General features: G+C 45.1%; 2 protein-coding genes across 4 annotated transcripts in view; both read right to left on the minus strand.

Annotated features, from left to right (window-relative positions):
* Positions 1 to 5,758, minus strand: part of sesn2 (sestrin 2) — a gene marked incomplete at its 3' end in the record, with an annotated part of 53,363 nt that extends 47,605 nt beyond the window's left edge. Inside the window, exons 1-2 of the mRNA XM_084312875.1 lie at positions 5,676 to 5,758; positions 427 to 492 (exon numbers count right to left, since the gene is read on the minus strand). Coding sequence (XP_084169001.1) covers positions 427 to 492; positions 5,676 to 5,681 — 72 coding nt within the window. The 5' untranslated portion in view covers positions 5,682 to 5,758. The remainder of the gene's footprint in view (positions 1 to 426; positions 493 to 5,675) is intronic.
* A 3,765-nt stretch (positions 5,759 to 9,523) lies between these two features.
* The window catches only part of matn1 (matrilin 1), an 86,052-nt gene continuing 76,552 nt past the window's right edge, over positions 9,524 to 19,023 (minus strand). For all 3 annotated transcript variants that reach the window (XM_084312606.1, XM_084312607.1, XM_084312605.1), the window contains 3 exons: positions 13,289 to 13,441; positions 11,729 to 11,809; positions 9,524 to 11,178 (listed from right to left, as the gene is read on the minus strand). In XM_084312606.1, the coding sequence (XP_084168732.1) occupies positions 11,129 to 11,178; positions 11,729 to 11,809; positions 13,289 to 13,441 (284 nt within the window). In that variant the 3' untranslated portion in view covers positions 9,524 to 11,128. The remainder of the gene's footprint in view (positions 11,179 to 11,728; positions 11,810 to 13,288; positions 13,442 to 19,023) is intronic.

Consider the following 19,023-nt stretch of genomic DNA (forward strand, 5'->3'; position numbering starts at 1 on the left):
TACTGAACCGTTTCAGTACTGGACCTTTGGTTCAGTACGCGCTGTGTACCGAACAAATACAACGGTACGTTAACCACCAATGGAACACGAGTGCAGAACTTTTTTTTTTAAGTTTTTAATTCAAAACTCAAGTTCACCCCTTCCCAAAATATAACTTTCGCAAAGGGCCGGATGTTCGTTCAGCCCACGCACAACACAGAGATTACCTGTAATTTAGCATAGCCTCATAGTGTGGCGAACGCACACACACACACACACCCACACTCTCAGTGCGTGAGGAGGATTGGTGCTAGATTGAGAAGAGGGAGGCTGTCTCTCGCCTGTAATGAACCGTGACTTCAAAACCGAGGTACGTACCGAACCGTGTTTTTTTGTGTACCGTTACACCCCTACCCCAAACCAACGCACAGTCCTCCACACACACACCTCTTTAGCTGGGATGAAGGCACTTGGTCCAGAAGCTAGAGCCTGGGGTACTTCAACTCCTCGTTCCTGGGGGGGGGGGGGGGGGTTCAAAACATTTATTCAATTGAGTAAATACTTAAATTAAGTAGGCTGATTGATCGAAAACTGTATTAACAGCTTTGCACTATATAGTATTGTATATTAGTACACTGCATAGTATATTGTATATTATATGGTAACTCAGTTACGTCTATTCTGCATCGAACATTGTACATATGTCTATACTGAACACTGACCTCATTTTTTACTTGTAATTTACATGCTATACTATGTTATTTCATACTTATCTTGTCTAGCACAGTCTCTGGAGCGTAACAGTAAGAAGCATTTTGTATAAAAGTATTCTGTACTTCTGTATGACAACTATTAAAGAAACTTGAAACTTGAATGGGTACAATACAGTACGGCTCAATACAAAACAACTGCTAAGAGGATGCAGACCAGAAAAATACTTTCGTCTCGTTTACATCGGGGTCCCCCATTTTCAATTCATCAGGACATTTATGACATACAGATATAGTAAAAAGAGATCATAAAAAATATATACATTCGAAGGGGAAGAAACTGTACATTGGTGGGGGGGGGAGGATTTGGACATTTACAGGGGCCAGTTTCTAATCGCAGGGTAGGGATTCACATTCCTTCACGGTTGTGGGTAGGGCGTTCCACATTATTGTGGCATAATTGCGAAACGTGTTTAGTCCCTTGTTTGAGCCGAATCTGGGTTGAACATGATTTGTGGAACTCTCTCTGGTGTTGTGGTTGTGGAATTCACTGACCTTTGGGAAGTATTTAGACATGTACATGGGTATCCCAGTGGTGTAGTGTATCTTGTAGACCAGGCCCATTGCAAGTTGCTGTACTCTGTCGTCTACTCTAAGCCATCCTAGGTTGTCAAAATGTGCAGGGGTAAGGTGGGTTTTATGAGTAAGGCCCAGCAGTAGTCTGACCAGTTTGTTTTGTGATGTTTGTTTGTAGTCTTGTTTTTAGGGCCTTTGAGGTGCTTTGGTACCACAAGGTGCAAGCATAGTCATAGTACCCTTGAATGAGTGCTCCTGTTAGAGTCTTCAAGGTATTCTTGTTTACCAGAGAGGAGATCCGGTACAAGAATCTTGTTCGTTGGTTGACTTATTTGATTACATTGGTTGCCATTTTGACACAGGAAAGGTTTGCCTCTAGGATGGAACCCAGGTAGGTAATTTCATCTTTCCTTGTGACAATAATGTCACCCACTGTAACAGAGAAGCCATTGGCCTTGCTGAGTTTGCTATTTGATCCAAAGAGAATGGATTCTGTTTTACCCAGGTGTAATGATAGTTTGTTATCAGCGAGCCAGGTGCAGATTCTGCCGAGTTCAGAGCTGAGGGCTTTTTCAACCTGCAACTTGTCCCTGTCAGAGACCAGCAGGGCTGAGTCATCTGCAAACAGGAACAAGTTGCAGTCACAAGCTGATGACATGTCATTTGCATAAATTTGGAACAGTAAAGGTCCTAGTATGCTTCCTTATGGAACACCACAGCTCACAGGGGGGGGGGGGGCAGTGTACTGTTCACCTCCACCATCTGTTCTCTCCCCTCCAGGTAGGATTGCATCAAACTCACTGATGAACTATCAAAACCAATTGCTTTTAGCTTATCAATCAGAATGGAGTGATTGACAGTGTTGAAAGCCTTTTGGAGGTTCAGCATGACCATGCCGCAGTATTTGCCCGCGTCCACCTCGTGTTTGATGTGGTCGTTCAAATAGAGAAGGCATGTGTCAGTGGAATGGGATGTTCTGAGTAGATTCGCTTTTTTTCCGCAAGGTACTTTTCGACCTGTTCGTAGACAATTTTTTCCATAACTTTATTGTCATGGTAGGGTGGCCTTGTTAGGTTGGAGGGCGCTCAGTTTTTTTAACACCTCATCCGTTGTTACCATTTCGAGTTTGAAGTCGTCTTTGCGGACCCCTAGGTTTTTGTAGTAGGCTAGGATGTGTTCTACTCCTAAACGCGCAGAGTGGAAGGGTCGTTTATTAACCAGTGTTGTGGCTATGTTTGTAAAGAATATGTTTAAGTAATTGGCCACATCCAGCTCGTCTGTGATGAGTGTTTTCTGTCTTAACACTTTGAGTGCCAACGACGAGATTTCTCGTTAGTTCATGTCAACCGTTGAGTGCCAACGACGAGAGATCTGTTTTTTTATTTATTATCGATTTCCATAAATTTTTCATCAATCTAGCCTCATGTTACCAGTGGGGATCTGTCTGAACTCGAACAGGGAAAATACAGCCCCCTATCGTCTCTCTGGATGGTACTGCACCCCTTTGGATTGGATTGAATGAAACGCATGGAGAAAAAAAGGTCCTGCTTCCACATTTTACTTGTCAGACAAGTAACCGGAGACGATCCAAGTAATCGCCCATCACCAGAACAGCGGAGAATGTGTGTTTCCAGTACCCAGCGTTGGATCAATAAACGCAATCGATATTTGGAATGGCGATCAGGAATTGGAATAATCTTTTTGGAGAACATCTGATCTGAGGTAAGGAATCTATTTTACCAGTCTTGGGATAATCAGAGCTATTTTCACCTATATATCAGCGTGTGCCATATGTGTGTATGTGTGTGTGTGCGATCAGGAAATAAGAGAATCGATTTTTGAGCCCGCTTCTATAGCGTGCATAAGTACACATATGCTATCGATAATCTAGCGTTTATTTGAAAACTATTCATAAATAGGCCGAAAAATGACAACGTGTTTTGTGTATTCCAGAATATTCCAGTAAAGGGTGTTTATCACAGAATCTTAATTTTTTTCTGGAACTTTCAAAAAACAAGCGTTTTTCAAAATGGTATAAAACGGAAATGAACCGATTAAAAAACAATCCGTTTCGACAATGTTGACTGCAAACAAGTCATTGATAAGCGACGGCCATATTAGACACGTAGTCATAATTTAAGATATAGTTGATGCGTTCGCAAATATGAGAGCTCTGTCATTGAAGTGGGTGGTGGCACGCAACGGGGTTCCGGGGCACCGGATCCGTGGCACTCGAAGTGTTAATGTTGATGTTTGTAAATCTGGTTCAGTTTCTTACTGCAGCCTAGTTGGTTGTTGATTAATTTGTTTTTGTTTTCCTCAGTTTTATCATTGATGACGTTTTTTTTTGTGCTGATTTGATCATGGTATTTACATCGCTTCTTAGCCTGTTTCGTTGTTATTCGAGTTTAATCACGTGGGCTTGGAGATCACTGTTGAAGCTTTTGGCAAGCTTTGACTGACTTTTATGAAGTTCAGAGCATTTTTTGTCTCTGGTTTTCATAGCGGCCAGTATTTCTGAATGCATCCATGGCTCAGCGTGATTTTTAAACCTGGTGGATTTGAGGGGGGCCATGTTGTTTAGTATTGATGCGAATTTGGTTTTGAAGCCAAGCCATGTTTCTTCAACCAGTGTACCACTGAGCTCATCTGACCAGTCCAGGCTCTCCAGTTCTTAATTAAAGGCCTCACTAGAGTAGGTTTTAAGGTCCCTAGATGTGACTGTTTTGTGACAGCCAGCCTTTTGTTTTAGTTTTTTGCGGGTACAGAATATCATAAAATGATCGCTTAACATGCATACTACCCCTTTCTTGGAGATCCTGGACTTGTCCAAGGTCAGAATGAGATCAATGGTAGTTTGAGTTGAATCGCACACCCTCGTGGGTTGGGTGATTACTGTAGCTGGCAGAGACTGTGTAGATCACAAAACCTACTGAAGGACTTGAAGACGGGTGCTTCTTTACGTTGCATATCCGTGTTCCAGTTCCCAATAAGATTTTTTTCTACATCTTCCACCCCAGCTAAACACCCATCAAGTGTATCATTAAAACTAGGGATGTCCGATATTATCGGCCGATATCGGCATTAAAATGTGATATCGGAAAATATCGGTATCGGTTTTCAATTCTTTTTTTGTTTTTTACATTTCTAGAACCTTTATTTACCCAGGCAAGCAAGTAAGAACAAATTCTGATTTTATTTATTGTCAAAAGTATGCATAATGTTGTGTTAATTCCACAACAAGAGATATGTAATGTTAATTATCTGAAATTATTACGTTTTTTGGGGGGGAAACCCTGCATATATTGGTATCGGAAATTAAGAGTTGGACAATATCGGTATATCGGTATCGGTAAAAAAGCCAATATCGAGCATCCCTAATAAAAACCACTCTGCTCTGGTGGTCTGTAGATGGTGCCGACTAGTACAGTTTTAGCCCTTTCGAACATAATTTCAACCCATACCGTTTCAGTTGCATCATGATTCAGGTCTGTACAGGTAATGCATTTTGTATCTTTGTGAATATACGCTAAAGGAAGAGAAATCAATAACAGTTGAGTTAATAATTTTCTCAAGCCTGTTTTATTACTACTGTAAGCAAGTAATGTTAACATTTACAGATTTACCCATTATTACATGTTTTTGAATCATGTGTTCATTTAATGTTACATCACATTGTTGCTCTTGCTTTTCCAACGTTTTTCTCCCAACGACTTTCACTAAACAATGTAAATACGTTTCTAAGTTTACTTACCATTAAAATAGACAAGTAACTGTAGTTTGGGAACACAATCTGCACTGCAGACTCTATAGCCCCTACTCTCCTTGGTCGAAATAATAGACCCACGCTATACTGCGGCTACTGTAACTGGAAAGCCCTGGTACATTTGCATATATATATATATATTGTATATTTGCATATCGTATATGTCACAAATGTAACAGTATATACCTGTATGTCATGTATGTAGTATGTCCCTATGTCATAAATGTCATGATGAATTGAAAATGGGGGACCCTGATGTAAACAAGACGAAAGTATTTCTCTGGTCTGCATCCCCTTAAAAAGTGTGTGTATTGAGCCGTACTGTATTGTACCGATTCTGTTAAATAAAGTTTTCATTCATTCATTTCATGTGTTCCATTTAATGTTACATCACATTGTTGCTCTTGCTTTTCCAAAGTTTTTCTCCCAACGACTTTCACTAAACAATGTAAATATGTTTCTAAGTTTACTTACCATTAAAATAGACAAGTAACTGTAGTTTGGGAACACAATCTGCACTGCAGACTCTATAGCCCCTACTCTCCTTGGTCGAAATAATAGACCCACGCTATACTGCGGCTACTGTAACTGGAAAGCCCTGGTACATTAATCTATCATAACATTTACAATGACGCGAAACTCACCGTCATTTGTAGCCGATTGACACCACAAAAAAAATCAATATATTTTCGTTGGGTAGGACAAAGAGAGACGAACACAGAGTATATAATCGCACTTCTCTTTCTAGAACCAATGCTATTGAAATACGGTCCCACTGTGGGACACCGGGAGGGGGCGTGGTCAGCCCGGGAGGGGCGTGGTCAGCCGGCTTGTTGTGCACACCGCGGAAGATCTTGCATCATCACCTCGTATATGTGTCACAAATGTAACAGTACTATACCTGTATGTCCCTATGCCATAAATGTCATGATGTCATGCATGTTGTGTATGTCATGTATGTTGTGTATGTCATGTATGTTGTGTATGTCATGTATGTCCCCCTATGCCATAAATGTCATGTATGTTGTGTTGTATAAATGTTATGATGAATTGAAAATGGGGGACCCTGATGTAAACAAGACAAATGTCTTTCTCTGGTCTGCATCCCCTTAAACATTTTGTGTATTGAGCTGTAGCTACTGTACTGTACCCATTCTGCAATCTGTTAAATAAAGTTCATTCATTCATTCAACCGTCTGATGATCAAATCAACCGGTAATCATGAAAACCGGTAATAATCACCCGTCCGGCAGCTAGCTGTATGATGCCGCGTCACTTGCACATTTCCTGATAAAAAAAACCCTCAGATATACTAACGGTTACCGACTATTGATCGGAGTCTTTTTTTTTTTTTTTTTTTAATGCACTCGCTTTCTCACTTGCGACCAAACATGTCCCAACGTGTCTGATTGGTTGGATTTGGTCGCTCATGAATGATAACGAGGGGAAAAGGGGGCTGTTTTTTTTAATGAATGAATGAATGAAAACTTTATTTAACAGATTGCAGAATGGGTACAATATACAGTACGGGGCTCAATACACACCGAAAGACACTCGTCTTGTTTACATCACGGTTGTTGTTACCTGCGCGGTCCTCAGCAGCTCCGCCGCTCTCTCGCGGGCCTCCGGTACCGGACAGGACCGCGACACCCGCAGCAGATTCAAAAGGGTCCGTTTGTCCAGCCGCCGCCGCGGCGCGGTGGTACCGGGGGGTCGGTCCTCCTCCTCCGGCTCCGGTCCTCCTCCCGGTCCCGGTTCCAGGCAGGCCAGCACGCCGCGGGTCAGCTCCTCCAGCGCGGCGGCCCTCTCCGGCGCGTCCTGGCTGCACAGCCGGGCGACACTAACGTGAGCGTCGCTGCTGAACAACACCACCGCTGCCGTGGGTTCGATGGCCATCTCTCCCGGTACCGTCTGCAGCACCTGATCTCTCCCGGTACCGTCTGCAGCACCTGATCTCTCCCGGTACCGTCTGCAGCCCCTGATGCCCCTGATCTCTCCCGGTACCGTCTGCAGCCCCTGATGCCCCTGATCTCTCCCGGTACCGTCTGCAGCACCTGATCTCTCCCGGTACCGTCTGTCCGCACTCCGCAGCCCCTGATGCCCTGCTGCTGCAGAGAGGACGGTGTGTTTGCGGTTCAGCGACGTCACCGTCCTGTTGTCAGCTGTTTGAAATCATCCAGGCCGATGATTAGTCGACGGGAGAGCCTCGATCAAATTTGTCGACTTTTTGTTTATTTTTTTCTAGGCTACCTCGAGTTCATTGAAGCAATTATTAAAGCCAGGTAGCCAGCAGCCAGCAGCCAGCAGCCAGAGCTAACACATAATAATAACACTGTGGTTAAACAGAAACTTAGGAGGATATGCAACAACAACAAAAATAAAAAGCTGTCCTATGTGTATCTCATACAGTCTACAGATACAACTAAAACACGGCTTTATAGTCATGCTATTATAAGGCTAGTAGGTTGCATGTGTCATGTACATTCAAACTAACAACTCGATCTAGTCCAGGTGATACGTGACACCAGGTAACCTGCAAGTGATTCAAATACTGCGGCATGGTCATGCTGGACCTACAAAAGGCCTTCGACACTGTCAATCACACCATTCTGATTGACAAGCTAAAAGCAATTGGTTTTGATAGTTTATCAGTGAGCTGGATACAATCCTACCTGGAGGGGAGAGAGCAGATGGTGGAGGTAAACGGTACCCTATCCCCCCCCCCTCACAGTGAGCTGTGGTGTTCCACAAGGAAGCATACTAGGACCACTACTGTTCCTAATTTATGCAAATGACATGTCGTCAGCTTGTGACTGCAACTTGTTCCTGTTTGCGGACGACTCAGCCCTGCTGGTCTCTGACAAGAACAAGTTACAGGTTGAAAAAACCCTCAGCTCGGAACTAGGCAAAATCTGCATATGGCTCGCCGACAACAAACTATCATTACACATGGGCAAAACAGAGTCCATTCTCTTCGGTTCAAATAACAAACTCAGCAAGACCGACGGCTTCTCAGTTACAGTGGGTGACAATATTGTCACAAGGAAAGATGAAATTACCTACCTGGGTTCCATCCTAGAGGCTAATCTTTCCTGTGACAAAATGGCATCCAATGTAATAAAAAAAAGTCAATCAACGAACTCGATTCTTGTACCGGATCTCCTCCCTGGTAAACAAGAATACCCTGAAGACTCTGGCAGGAGCACTCATTCAAGGGTACTACGACTATGCTTGCACCTCATGGTACCAAAGCACCTCAAAGGCACTAAAAACCAAATTACAAACATCTCAAAACAAACTAGCCAGACTACTGCTTGACCTGACTCCTAGAACCCACCTCACCCCTGCACACTTTGCCAACCTAGGATGGCTTAGAGTAGACGACAGAGTACAGCAACTTGCAATGGGCCTGGTCTACAAGATACACTACACGACAAAGGTACCCATGTACATGTCAAAATACTTCCCAAAGGTCAGTGAATACCACGATCACAACACCAGAGGGAGCTCCACAAATCATGTAAAACCCAGATTCGGCTCAAACAAGGGACTAAACACGTTTCGCAATTATGTCACAACAATGTGGAACGCCCTACCCAAAGCTGTAAAGGAATGTGAATCACTACCCACCTTCAAAAACACTCTCAAAGAACACCTACAGGAGACTGCAATTCAAAACTGGCCCCTACAAATGTCCTAACCCAGTTGTACAATAAAGACCAAGCATGGCTTTGTCAGTATTCCAATGTACAGCCCCACCCAACCCCACCCCACCTACCCAACCTCCTCCAATGTACAGTTTCTAATGTCAAATGTATGTCAGTATTCCAATGTACAGTGTGTCCCCCCCTACCCAACCCCCCCCCCCCCCCCCCACCTCCAATGTACAGCCCCACCCCACCTACCCAACCTCCCCCAATGCACAGTTTCTATGTCAAATGTATATACACTCTTTTTCTGGATTTTTTTTAGTATCACAAACAGTACTGTATTTGAAAATCTGGTATGTCATAAATGTATAGATGTAGCAGTACTGTCTATCTGTATGTCGTGTGTGTCATATGATGAATTGAAAATGGGGGACCCTGATGGAAACAAGACGAAAGTCTTTCTCAGGTCTGCATCCTCTTAACAATTGTATGTATTGAGCTGTACTGTACTGTACCCATTCTGCAATCTGTTAATAAACTTTTCAATCAATCAATCAATCAACAAGTCGCTGCTCGGCTTGCTCAGCACCAGTGGTGACGTCAGACATTACGTTTCCGGAACCACCACCCCCCCCCCCCCCCCCCCCCCCAGCATCTTTCTCCAGCGTAGTGGTTACGTCATTGCCGTTTTTAGTGTTCCACCCTCTGTCCAACGCAATATATTTCCCCATTTGCCCATTTCTAAATCACCTCGTTTAAAACAAATAGAGCATTAACATTGGTATGGTGTACCTTTCTGTGCTTATTCATCTAGAGCTCAACATGAAAATATTTGCAATTAATCATAAAAGAAATCGCGAAATTTTATTTCAACCAAAAATGTACAATAATGTTAGTGATAGAAGGGAACTCATTTTGTGCAAAAATGTAAAGCTTTTCAATTTCCATGCGGCAGAATTGTTACAATAGCCGATAATCCATTTTCCCAATGATAAATCCCTATACGGGTGGAACAACCAGTGACGTCAGACTACTACACCTCCATATTGACGTGTATTACATATTAGCTAGTAGTCAAATAATTCTAAATGTTATGTTACTTGTCCTTTCGGACAAGTTATGTTTTTTGTAGATTTTATTGGGTTTTTACTACCGGGCAGTAAACAACACGAAAGTCTTTCTCTGGTCTGCATCCCCTTAACAATTGTGTGTATTGAGCTGTACTGTATTGTACCCATTCTGCAATCTGTTAATAAAGTTTTCAATCAATCAATCAATCAAAGACAGAGCAGGGGAAGACATCCAGGAATCGAACCCGGGTCGGCCGTGTTGCGACGCAGTGCATTACGTGGTTCGCCACTCACTTGATTGTAGTCAAATTCTTACTCTTTAAAAATGATAACAATATTTGTTAATACTTGTGAACTGTGTATATTAGAGTCTCTCTCTATATATATATATATATGTATATATATAGTCAGTGTGTGGCCTCCACACCCTAGTTGGGGAGCACTTCGAAAATCGATTACCACATACGTTTTCCTTCCATTTTCTATTTTAAGTTAGGGTGAGGCGTGAGGTCTTCACAGATTAAGGGTTAGGTTTAGACAGAAACAACAAAACAACTTTGTAGGTGAAAATAGAAGACGTCCAGCATTGCTGATTCAGCCACCAACTGGAACGGAAAAAATTACGTGCGAGTGCGTTTGTGTGTGTGCGTACATTGCGTTCAACCGTTTCACACTGTGTGTACTTCCTGAATCGTCTTTATTTAGGAAAATAAAAAGCATCAACACATCATGTATCTTTAAGACCAGTCTTATATCTTATATTAAATTACCTTTATATATATATATAACCATATGAAATATTAAGACACCCCTGAGAGGGTAACGGAGGAACAATATAGAGGCACGAGAAAAGAAAGGAGAGAAAGGGAGAGAGTGATATAAGAGCGGATATGACAGCGACAGTATAAAAGCAGACTCGGTTGATGGTGCTCTTGCTGATAGGAAACGACACAGACTCCCTTGGGGGGGGGGGGGGGGGGGAGACCTTTACAGGGAACCATAGAAGAGGAGCTTTCAGTTCCCTATGAGGGAAGACTTTTATTATCCCACGCACAGACTGGCTATGGAGGACGACCTTCAGGAGCGCACACACACACACAGACAGAAAATGGTCACCATGGCGACAGGTGCTTTGTCTCCGGGGAGACCAGAGATGGACGACAGAGGAGAGGGAGAGAGAGAGAGAGAGAGGAGGGGCAGGGGGCAGTGGAGGGGAATTGAAGGGGCGGGTTTTACGAGGACAGGGGGTCAAGGTTCACACACAGGCTCTTCACTCTTCATTCTTCTTTTGCAGGAAGTAAAACAAAAAATTGTGTGTGTGTGTGTGTATTAGGACATGTATGTAGTGTACAGGGTGGAGGGGAAATGTGGGTCTCCTTAGACAATCTTGTTTTCCAGCGCGGCGATCCTCTTCGTCACACTCTCCAGTGAGATTCTTTAGTCAAGGAAAAGCTACAAGTAACAGAAAACATAACAACAACAACAACAACAACAACAACAACAACAACAACAACAACAACAGTCAGCCCTTCTCTTTGATCCATATTTTCTCTTCTCCTTATACCCAAACATGTGCTCTTCCTATTGGATAATATGAGAATGTGTCTGGTGTTGGTTCTCTCTCTCTCTCTCTCTCTCTCTCTCTCTCTCTCTCTCTCTCTCTCTCTCTCTCTCTCTCTCACACCATAAAGACATGCATGTTAGGCAGGGACTACAGTTGAAAACTAGCTCATTAGCTAACTCTGGCACATTTACATTGATGTGGAAACTGAAAGTGTTGATTAATGTGCACTGTCCCTGGTAATACATGAACTTAAACTCTCTCTCTCTCTCTCTCTCTCTCTCTCTCTCTCTCTCTCTCTCTCTCTCTCTCTCTCTCTCTCTCTCTCTCTCTGCTACAGGGGCCTTTGTACTAATACCTCAGCCTCTCTCAATACCACCACACATGACGTTGTCGACACTTCCAGAAAAGGATATGTTTTTTCGTTAGTGCCTGTAAGGCGTCTTCTACTTTTTTCTGGAACTTTACGAGGGAGTCACATTCACAAGGGTCCTCCTCTGTGGGAACAGGGACAACAGGTTCAGATAAACGTGTGCGTGTGTGTGCGTCTCGCAAGGCCAGAGTGAAGGGGTTATGTGTTTAGTGAGCTGTAGAAGTGTGTGTAAAGGGGTTATGTGTTTAGTGAAAGTAAACAGGTTATGTGTTTAGTGAAAGTAAAGGGGTTATGTGTTAAGGGGTTATGTGTTTAGTGAAAGTAAAGGGGTTATGTGTTTAGTGAAAGTAAAGGGGTTATGTGTTTAGTGAAAGTAAAGGGGTTATGTGTTTAGTGAAAGTAAAGGGGTTATGTGTTTAGTGAGCTGTAGAAGTGTGTGCAATAGGTGCTTGAGGTGACCTTGGCAGATTTTGGACCTGCACCTTCTTATTACATTACTTTGGAATTGGAATACATTGATTGTTGAAAGGTACTATACATAGCATTTTTACATAGATAATAAATAATAATACACCCACAAAGCGTTTATAAAGGTGCAGAATAAAATTATTGCCCCCCCCCCCCCCCCCAAAGTATTGATTAAAGAATTGATCATTTAAAACAAACCTTTGCGGGTCCAAAATGAATGTTTGTTGTTTACATGTTGCAGGCATGTATCCCCTCCCTACTTCCCATTTCCCCCCAGGTGGAATGCACCTGATTGGATAAATGATATGCTGGTGCTCTAGTGTGACATCTAGTGGCTGAATGTTATCTATAGTGAATAATTATATGAGTTTTGGAGGTAAAGAACACTCAAATTAACTGAAAGGAATCCAATCCGGTGGATTACGATACTGATTAACAATGTCAACCATGCAATCTCTTAATCTGTAACGGATTATACACCTGTTCGCTGTTTACAAACATACCATGTTCGAGCCAATCAGCAATACCAACTGAGCCTCCTACCTGCGCAAGCTGCTGCGCTAAAAGAGAACGACGGGGCTCTATGGAGAAACCATGACACTCCCCTGACTAACAGTATAATGGAGCTCTATGGAGAAACCATGGCACTCCCCTGACTAAGAGTATAATGGAGCTCTATGGAGAAACCATGGCACTCCCCTGACTAAGAGTATAATGGAGCTCTATGGAGAAACCATGGCACTCCCCTGACTAAGAGTATAATGGAGCTCTATGGAGAAACCATGGCACTCCCCTGACTAAGAGTATAATGGAGCTCTATGGAGAAACCATGACACTCCCTTGACTAAAAGTATAATGGAGCTCTATGGAGAAACCATGACACTCCCTTGACTAAAAGTTGTTATTTTATCTACCTTTGGCATGGATTGATTGTTTTAGATCGCTAGCATGGTTAACAAATGCAAATATATTGTAGTCTGCCCCGTTGTTCTGACCAGGATTACGTTCCTTTTGCCCCCTTGATGCACGCACACACCGAGTCTGACGTGGAAACAGCGGACAGGTCTATAGTACCGTTAGTGTGTGTTCAGCCGAGCTAATGTGATGATGTGTGTAAATATCACGCCGTGTTGACCTTGGCAGATATTGATCTGCAGCTTCTTGGCGATCTGGGTCATGGCCTTGAAGTCCGCGGTGTAGAAGTAGTGTTCTCCGGTCGGCTCCGAGGCGATCTCCCTCAGCTCGTCCTCCACGGCGTTGCCGACCCCCACGGCGTACATCTTGAATCCTGCCAGCAGACACACACAATATGAACCTGTGTTCAGCCTGTTTGGTTGATGTTTAACCCTTTCACTACCACACTACAGAAGGTTAACCTTTCACTACCACACTACAGAAGGTTAACCCTTTCACTATCACACTACAGACGGTTAACCTTTCACTACCACACTACAGACGGTTAACCTTTCACTACCACACTACAGACGGTTAACCTTTCACTACCACACTACAGAAGGTTAACCTTTCACTACCACACTACAGAAGGTTAACCCTTTCACTACCACACTACAGAAGGTTAACCTTTCACTACCACACTACAGAAGGTTAACCTTTCACTACCACACTACAGAAGGTTAACCTTTCACTACCACACTACAGACGGTTAACCTTTCACTACCACACTACAGACGGTTAACCTTTCACTACCACACTACAGACGGTTAACCTTTCACTATCACACTACAGACGGTTAACCTTTCACTACCACACTACAGAAGGTTAACCTTTCACTACCACACTACAGACGGTTAACCTTTCACTACCACACTACAGACGGTTAACCTTTCACTACCACACTACAGAAGGTTAACCCTTTCACTACCACACTACAGAAGGTTAACCTTTCACTACCACACTACAGACAGTTAACCCTTTCACTACCACACTACAGGTTAACCTTTCACTACCACACTACAGAAGGTTAACCTTTCACTACCACACTACAGACGGTTAACCTTTCACTACCACACTACAGACGGTTAACTCTTTCACTACCACACTACAGATGGCTAACCTTTCACTACCACACTACAGAAGGTTAACCCTTTCACTACAACACTACAGAAGGTTAACCTTCACTACCACACTACAGCAGGTTCTATATCGTATTAGCTCCGCTCAGCGTCAACTGCACATATCTCACTCCAGTGACGTGCACTGAATAAAAACTTCACAATGTACCTTTACATACCAACATCCGTCTGGCCACACCCCCATCTGCTACCTACATAAGCAGGGGTGTGGCCACACACTCATCTCCTTCTTAAAATTCAACACAAGAGAGTGCCTGTATACACCACTTGACAGGGTGTTTAGCTGAAGAAAGGAAAACAGAAGAACAAGGAGATATGTTGACGTTATATCTTTATTTTCTCTCTCACTATTTTCGAAAAATTACGGCGACAATGTCTTCATCACTGGAGTGTCTGGAAGATGATGATCATTCTGACCTCCACCGGCTTTTTCGTATTAGGGGCTCGCGTCGCTGATCTACTCCCCACCTGCAGTCCTCCTTGCTGTGGCTGGATAGGTATTGAACCTCCGGTTATACAGCTGGACTGTAGGAGGCACCGGCTGTTTGTGAGACATTGGTTTGCCTCTGGGCTGGGTGAGTAATGTTTTGCTATGCGGGTGCCAGTTGTCTGTTAATGCTATGGGGGTTAGCTGACAATTTTACGAAGGCCGGCCCCAGATTGGGGTCCTCTGCTCGGCCTCTTAGGCGGCGGACGGAGGGTCCTGGTCTGACGCCCATGATGGTCAAACTAGTGGGCCGCGACCGAGATCTGGTTTGAACCCGGGATTCTCTGGACAAGCGGATGCTTCTCTGTCCCGTGTAGGCCCCATCTTTCACATGAATGTGAGAGTACACCCTAAACACGAGGAAATGTGGGTCTGGATCTTCTTTGTCGGTAGTTCCATGCTCAAGTCGGCTGCAGCCCGTATGGGAATTGTGCCGACTCCGCTGTATGTCTGGTAAATCACTGTTGAAAACTGTGATTGACATTTCTTTTTCTCTTCTCTCTTAGGATGAGGAGGGTTTCAGGCGGCGGCCTGTCTGAAGTGTGGCTCGTTGTGTACAGTTCAGGTGATAACTGCTTAGCTTGCGTGCTAGTTTGTGGCCTACTGTTAGCCAGTCAGCTGTTAGCTGCGGCGCTAGCTTGTTGTGTTCACTAGGCTAGGAAACGTTAGCTTGTTGCTATCAGTCGGGAGCGGCTGTTAGCTTAATGCTACACTGTTAAACGTTACTGTGAGTATGACAAGCCTTAAACACTCTGACTACGACGTCATCTTTGACAGAAGATGTTAGTCGACCCTACACCGGGTGCCATGCCAGCGAGGACTTCATCAACATGGAGAATGGCGGCTGGGTGGCACAGCGGACATTACCCTTGTCACCAACGCAGGAGACGCCGGGTTCGACGTCGGTTGTCCCGTTAACCAGTGTTGCAGTCCTCTCGGCCTGCGCTCAGGGTGGAGGTAGGAGTCCTGACCGGACTTTAAACACTTCTTCTTTCCTTCCCTTCTAAATGTTTTGTAATAACGATGTTTTCCAAAACGTGTGTTGCTGCAATACATTGAGGATACGACGCGTGTTGTGTGTGAATTGTCTTGTCACTGGTATAGCTTCTCTCTACATAGAAAATCTGCGTTGTTTTTTACATGTGTAAAAATTAACTGGTTAGTTGTGATGAGAACATGTGTGTTCATGTAACGTTTGTAACGTGGGTGAACTCACAACTAAGTGGGTTAATTAACCTGTGAAGCTATGCTTAGTGACATGTGATTGAGGAATAAATCCTTTTCTCAGCCTGTGATGACAATGAACAGCGTGTTCACATATTAACAGGGGTACCTGTTCAACCTGGTCGTATCAAGGGTAAGGTAGGAGGGGTGACCCCCGCCGGTTTTTCCCTGGGGCTTCCCCCCCCTCCTCTCAGACATGTTTGTTTACAATATATTGTGTCACTGTGTTTGTGGGGATACGATGTAACCCTCAGCTTAAGCTGCTGGGGTTGTGCTTCTGCTTGAGAAACGATTTTTTCCCCTAGGGAAAAGGTTGTTTGGTCACTATCATGTGTGCTTAGCAAGGCCTGTGGCCAATACGTAATCGAGGACTTATGTCTCTGTCGTTATGAAAAACGGCGTTCCTCTGTAGTAAGAGTGTACTTGCCATTTTTTGTTGTAATGAAGGGTTGTGTGTGTCGTTGAGATCTACAACTGGGTTAGGTTTTGGCCCACAGAAGCACATGTGTAAGTCTGGTACCGGGGCTCTTAAAGGGGCCCTCTCTGTTCTGTGTTTTTTCCTTAGTAAAAATCAGATAGCAGGTTAGCACATGAGCTATGTGAAGCTGTTAATGCTTCATGTAGCATGCTATGACTGGTGTCATGGCTCTACTTTGTCATTACATCGTATCAGGGGTGAGGGGTCGTAAAGGGGTGAACCGGTAAACCTTTCCTCCCCTTTTCTGATTGGTCAGGGGTTAAAACCCCCTGTCCTTCAGGGTTCCTGTCACGTTGCTGTTTCGGCACGTTACAGGGTAGGGGGGGGGGGGGGGGGGGGGAGTTTCCTGGTCCCACGGCCTGAAAGATTGGGCGTGTGCACCGCGGAAATTCCCCCGCCATAGAGTACGTCACTGAGCGCGTTTCTATTGGTAAGACTTCCGTGAGTTGTTCAGATTCCATGTTATGGATCTGTTTCAGGGAGTTTCAGAGCCTCCTCCACACGAAGCTCCTCCTCAGGGAGAAGAGCCTTCTGTGAGTTCGGACCCTCCCTCCCAGTGAGGGAGCCTCCTCAGAGTTTCAGAGCCTCCTCCTCAGATTGTCAAGGTGTGTAGAACTTCAAAAAGGAGTTCTGCTCTATTGTATGTGTATTCGATTCAATTAGATTATTGAGTGTGTATTGGTTCAGAGCCTCCTCCTCGGAGAGTCGTAACCCAAGTGTTACATAGCTCAATGTTGCAATATTTCTTTTCAATCTATACAGCTCGCGTGGGAAGTCTCTCTGGGGGTTCCCCGTCCTCTCCTTTTTGGAGTAGGTGGACGGGGTATTGTTTAGGGTTTCCCTGACTCCTCGCCTTACAGGTCTGTTGAGTCATGGGTTTCCCCCCGTCATAGGGGTACGTCGCTCACCGTCCCCTCTTATGAAGTGTGGTTGACGGGGTGGTGTTTCCCTCAGCCGCGTCGCATGGGACCCATGTCCGTATTATTTTTTCTGAAACATTTTTAAATAAAAAAGCGGCTTCTTGTCGTTCCCCAAGTGGCTTGGAGGAACGGTATCTGGTGTCTTGTTAGACTATCCATTGATGTGTTTTGGGTCTCGACGTGTACATAGTGCTGGCTCTGGGTGTTTCTGATAGGAATCATGCATGAGGCTTGTGCGCCTTGGTTGCTCGTTATTAAAACGGCGTTTTTATAGGGCAACTGGGATGGAGTTTGTCTTTTCCGAGCGCCAGTTTACTAGGTTTGTCTCGACGAATTCTCTTTCATATCTGGGGGATGTTAACGGAATAGATCAAAGCATAGGTAGAGGGGTCTCACGCCCTTGGGGTAGGCCACTGAGCGCGGTACGAACGGGACCGTCTGGGTGGCGCCCTCTATAATGTTTTAGATCGACACGCGTACCTACCCCCCCTCCTAGAGTTGGGGATGTCGGCGTGATTAGGACACAGGACTGGTTCTGGTCACGCTGGTCCAGGTCAGTTAACCCGTTGTCCGCCGGGGACGCAGATCTGCTGTTCTGGTACCCTGAGGGACTTGTGCTTTTTTCGGGGAAAAAAATGCCGGGTCGGCCCGGGTGTCACAGGGTTTGATATTATGGAGATGTTCGTTCTCCATTCTTTTCGCCCCTCTCTTCTCCCGCTTACGCATGGCTGAGAGGGGGCTGTTGAGGTGGTTTTTGTAGTACTCCTCTGGCATCCCTGTGTACGTCCCGGTCCGCCGGGCCCGGTCCGAAGTTGTTTTCGTCGACCCGTAGGCCTGGGATAACCCCTTTTTGAAAACTGAAACACTTGTACTGCGGTATAGCCAGTGTATACCCGCAGGTGTGTTTTGGAGTTTTTTCCTGAGGGGTTATAGGAACAACCACCACATGTTGAACCAAGAGGGTGGTTGATTCCCTGGTGTGTTGGAGCGGAGTCAACTCCAGGGTTACCCGGTTGAGTGTGCCCCTGCACGTTCATGACGTCTGCCAATCGTGTCAGCCTTCTCTGCCTCGGCCCCTATAGAGCATCGGGGATTTTGGTGGAGGCTTTGACATGGTGCTCAACAATGCCAGCATACGCCCCTTCCGCCAGGGTGCTGTTTTCAGTTGACCCCTTTGGCGCCTGTCTCGTCCGCAGTGCTCCAGGCTCGGGTCAAGTGCCTGCTGCCTGGATTGAGGGATCGGCCTCTTCTGGAGGTCGTCTCCCCAGTGCGCTGCCTGCTCCCGCTGTAGTGTAGCCTCTTGAGTGCTTCGAGTTACAGCCATGCTGACTGCCTGAGTATGCCAGGGTCAGTGTGCCAGGTGGCCTGCTAGTGGGGGGAAGGGCCTGCTCTTGGATGGGCCCTGTCCGAATACGCTGGCGATGTGGGGGGGCGGTGTCACTAGTGACCGCCTGGTGAGGTCTTGATGCTGTGGCATCATTGGCCTCTCCGGGCCCCCTTTTTCCGGGGGGATCCAGTCCCTTCTGGGTCTGGGTCTTCCTTCGCGCTCCACTGCTACGGCCTTGCCACGGGTTGAGTTTGCTCTTGACCCCGTGATTTTGGGGGCAGTAACGAGGTCGTTTCCCTCCGTTCGTTCCCTGGTGGCATGCGGGTTGTGCGTGTGCGTGG

The sequence above is a fragment of the Notolepis coatsorum genome (assembly GCF_963971535.1).
Source record: "Notolepis coatsorum genome assembly, chromosome: 4".
Classification (NCBI taxonomy): domain Eukaryota; kingdom Metazoa; phylum Chordata; class Actinopteri; order Aulopiformes; family Paralepididae; genus Notolepis; species Notolepis coatsorum.